At 44.7% G+C, this 3400-nt stretch overlaps 1 protein-coding gene across 1 annotated transcript; it reads left to right on the plus strand.

Annotated features, from left to right (window-relative positions):
- Positions 1–1436: 1436 nt before the first annotated feature.
- On the plus strand, positions 1437–1757 carry LOC310754247 (protein reprimo A-like; the record flags this gene model as incomplete). Its single annotated transcript, XM_083595980.1, has 1 exon — positions 1437–1757. One exon carries the CDS (start codon positions 1437–1439, stop codon positions 1755–1757), a length of 321 nt encoding a protein of 106 aa, XP_083452106.1.
- Positions 1758–3400: the final 1643 nt, after the last annotated feature.

Genomic DNA, 3400 nt, shown 5'->3' on the forward strand with positions numbered 1-3400 from the left:
TTTATTTTGCCATGTTATAAAAACCTTCACCTGCTAATTTCAGCAGAACAAGTCTGCAGCCACAGAGGCTGGCTGAAAAGTTCACAACTCTAATGTTTAAAGGTGGGAAGCAGGCAGGCCTGGAAAATAACTGGGAGTTGGTTGTGTGATGCTACCCTCTCCCTTGTAAATAGAACTGCAGTTGCGGTACATTCTCTTTTAACTTTTGGGCCTTAGAAAATTTGGCTTAGATGATGATGATGATTATTAAACATCTTTGTGTATTTCTCCGCTTTATCATATTCAGGGCTAGAAACTTGCTTGATCCTCAGAGCTTTGAAAAGCTGTCAAATTGACAGGATTGTGGTCATGCAATTGTCCAGCTACATTGGCTGCAGATGTACAGCATGATTCTTGGTAAAGGGAACGATAATTGCCACGTGTCACAAGGGAAACTTCGGGAATCATTCTTGCAAAATGCCTGTTGGTGAGTCTGCATTCCCAGAACGCACTGCAAATGGGGGTGAACCAGATCTAGCTGGTGTTCTGTTAGGTGAGGAAAAAATTGTGGTGGCCATTCTAGGAGGATTGTATCCCTTGGAAGTGTAGAAGATCAAAGCAGCAAATCTATCGTGAGAAGGTTGGTGAGAAACTCTGTAAGAAGATCGACAACACTACAGAAGTGATGAATTGACATGAATGCCCGCCTAAGGTGCCCACCCAGGCTGAGGAAAATAATCTATTTGTGATGGGCTGGAGAGTTGTCCAGCCCTACCTATACAGGATTTTTTACTGGATCACTGACACATTTGGAACCTCTGTCACTACAACCATGCAGCACCTCATCAAGGATACCCTGATACACTGATGTCTGTGAATCTGGAGACCTGATGTTATTGAGGCAACGTAAGCAACCAGCTTTCTGTCCTCACTAAGCTCCAAAGTACCAAATCCTTCTTTCTTCTCATAAAACCTGGGAGTCACAAAAGATGGTAGATCCTCCTTTAGTGGAAAGTCCAGTTTTTCTCCTCCTCCGTAAGTGTTGGACCAGTAAATAAAGGGAGAGTGATGTTTTAGTGGCCATTAGGGCTAGAAAGCTGACAATTCTTCTCCGGGTCAGATTTATCTGAGCCAGAGGAGAATCTGAGAGCTTGAAAGGACCCATCTCTCCTTTGAGTCAGGCTTTTATGAGCCTCATCTGAGTCAGAGCTTGTTTCCCTGGCATCTCAAGCAGAGAAATCGCATGGCAATATGTACCACAGCTGGAAGAGAATTCTTATCTTGACATCACTTAAGCCCTCCCCGTCTGTCGCTGACCCTCAGCCACAATCCTGCTCAGTGAGCACTTACATGCTGCAGCCAGCTCAGCTGCGAGAAGGAGGCTGCTGGAGCCTTAAGAAGAACAACTGTGCCAGAAGAGGCCCTCTGCAATCTCCTTCCCACCCAGCTCAGAGATTATGAATACCACGTTCTCCAGCAAGGACACTTACCCTCCTGGGGAAGCTGCTCCCACAGTGGACTCTCTCATCACCTCCTGCTGCACCCTAGTGACGGGGGCATGGGTGCCGGGGATCTCGGTGGCCACAGATGTCCAGAAGAACCAGCATGTGGCAAGGATGGTACAAATTGCTGTCCTTTGTGTCCTCTGTCTGACCGTCATCTTCGGGGTGTTTTTCTTAGGCTGTAACTTGCTGATCAAGTCGGAGAGCATGATCAACATGCTGATGAAAGACAGGAGAGCCTCCAGGGAAGTTGAGGTGGTTATCATTGACACTTAACAATGGAAGTGGACAAGGGGGGAGAATTTCACCAGCCTTTGGGAGTTCAAGGATGTTTTGCGGAGTTGGCTGTTAGATCCTTAAGTTGCTACTCTTTAATGGATGCTAGAAAATGAGGTGACAGGATGGAAGTGGATTTACACAGAGAAGGATGCGCTTGTCCAAAATGTTACTTGGAAATCTGTGCTCTTCCTAGTTATTTTTTTCTCTCCCCTTTGGGTGGATTTTCCTACACAGAGACTTCATAGAGCCTGTCTGGGTTTCAAAACAAAAAGCCCAGACCAAGGGCAAAGGAACTGCAGTTTTGTGCCGAAATCTTAATGGAATGGGCTCATCAGTACGTTTTCGTGATCAATGTTAAAGCCTGCACCTGACTTGAGACTGAGTCTCTTTGCTGCTATTGCGATTCTGGTTTGTCTTGAGGAAGAAGTGCAGCCACACCCCGGGAGAAAGAGAGAAGAGAGAGAGAACACCCACAGAGACACTTGAAATGAATCCAGATCATTTGAACTCTGCCAAATTGGCTGCATGTCAGAATTACCCCCATTCGTAACCTAAAATGGCCAATAAGCATGGTCATCCGTCTGCCGAGAGACCCATGGTTGCTATAAGCTATTTCATTGTTGTTAAATGTCGTGTAAACCCAGTGAGGCTGTGTAGCAGCGCCGACAGTGATGGGTTGTTTATTGTGTCCTTTCCAAACCTATTAAACAGGCACAGAAATGGTTCTGATTTCTGTTCAGTCTCGACTCGCATCCATGCTCCTTCTGCAGGTCCTGGATACTGAAGTTCAAAATGAGAAAGGCTCAGTGACGAAGCGTGTGACTATGTGAGGTACAAAGCAGTCGCCAACAAAGGTATTTTGGGGTAAGAAATGAATTTTGGCCTGAGGTTACTGAGAATTGCGTTGACAATATTTAGAGTACACACCTTACTTGTAAAGTACAGAGCTTCCCCCAGAGAATCCTGGAAACTGTAGTTTACCCCTCACAGAGCTACAATGCCTAGCACTCTCAACAAACTACAGTTCCCAGGATTCTTTCTGGGTGTGTTTGCAGCATCAGTTACAAAGAAGCCACTTGATCAGGGTCCTTGAAGAGTAAAATGGATCCTTATGGATGTTTAAAGGGTGGGTTAGATCAGACTCAATTATTTCTCTTGAAAAGAAATATCATGGTTTTGGTTTGGGGTTTTAGAAGTGGTTTGGCATCCCATTCCACCCTACCTTACTTCAAGCACTGAAAAGGGTACCAAATGTTATTAGAAAGACAGTTTGGCTTTATTCCTTGTTGCCAAAGAAAATGTAAAAATCATTTTGCACCTGTCATAAGTACCATGTGCTGGGGGGGAAACGACATATTTGCAATGTGTTGAACTTAGCTCAAGAGAAGGGATCCTTATTTATGGTGGACATTCTCGTTGCACTTTCTCCTCTGATAAGCAGGCTTTTCAGATTGGGGGGTGGGCTCAATGCCGGATTTACGTATAAGCTAAACAAGCTATAGCTTAGGGCCCCACTCCCTTGGGGGCCCCAAAAAAAATTAAAGGAAAAAACAACTGGATGTACATTTCCAAAATATAAGATAAAAAACAAATAAAATAAAACCTACATACAGCAAGTGTTTTGTGTTGTGTAGGCTCCT

Source organism: Podarcis filfolensis (genome assembly GCF_964270895.1).
Source record: "Podarcis filfolensis genome assembly, chromosome: 2".
NCBI classification, from domain to species: domain Eukaryota; kingdom Metazoa; phylum Chordata; class Lepidosauria; order Squamata; family Lacertidae; genus Podarcis; species Podarcis filfolensis.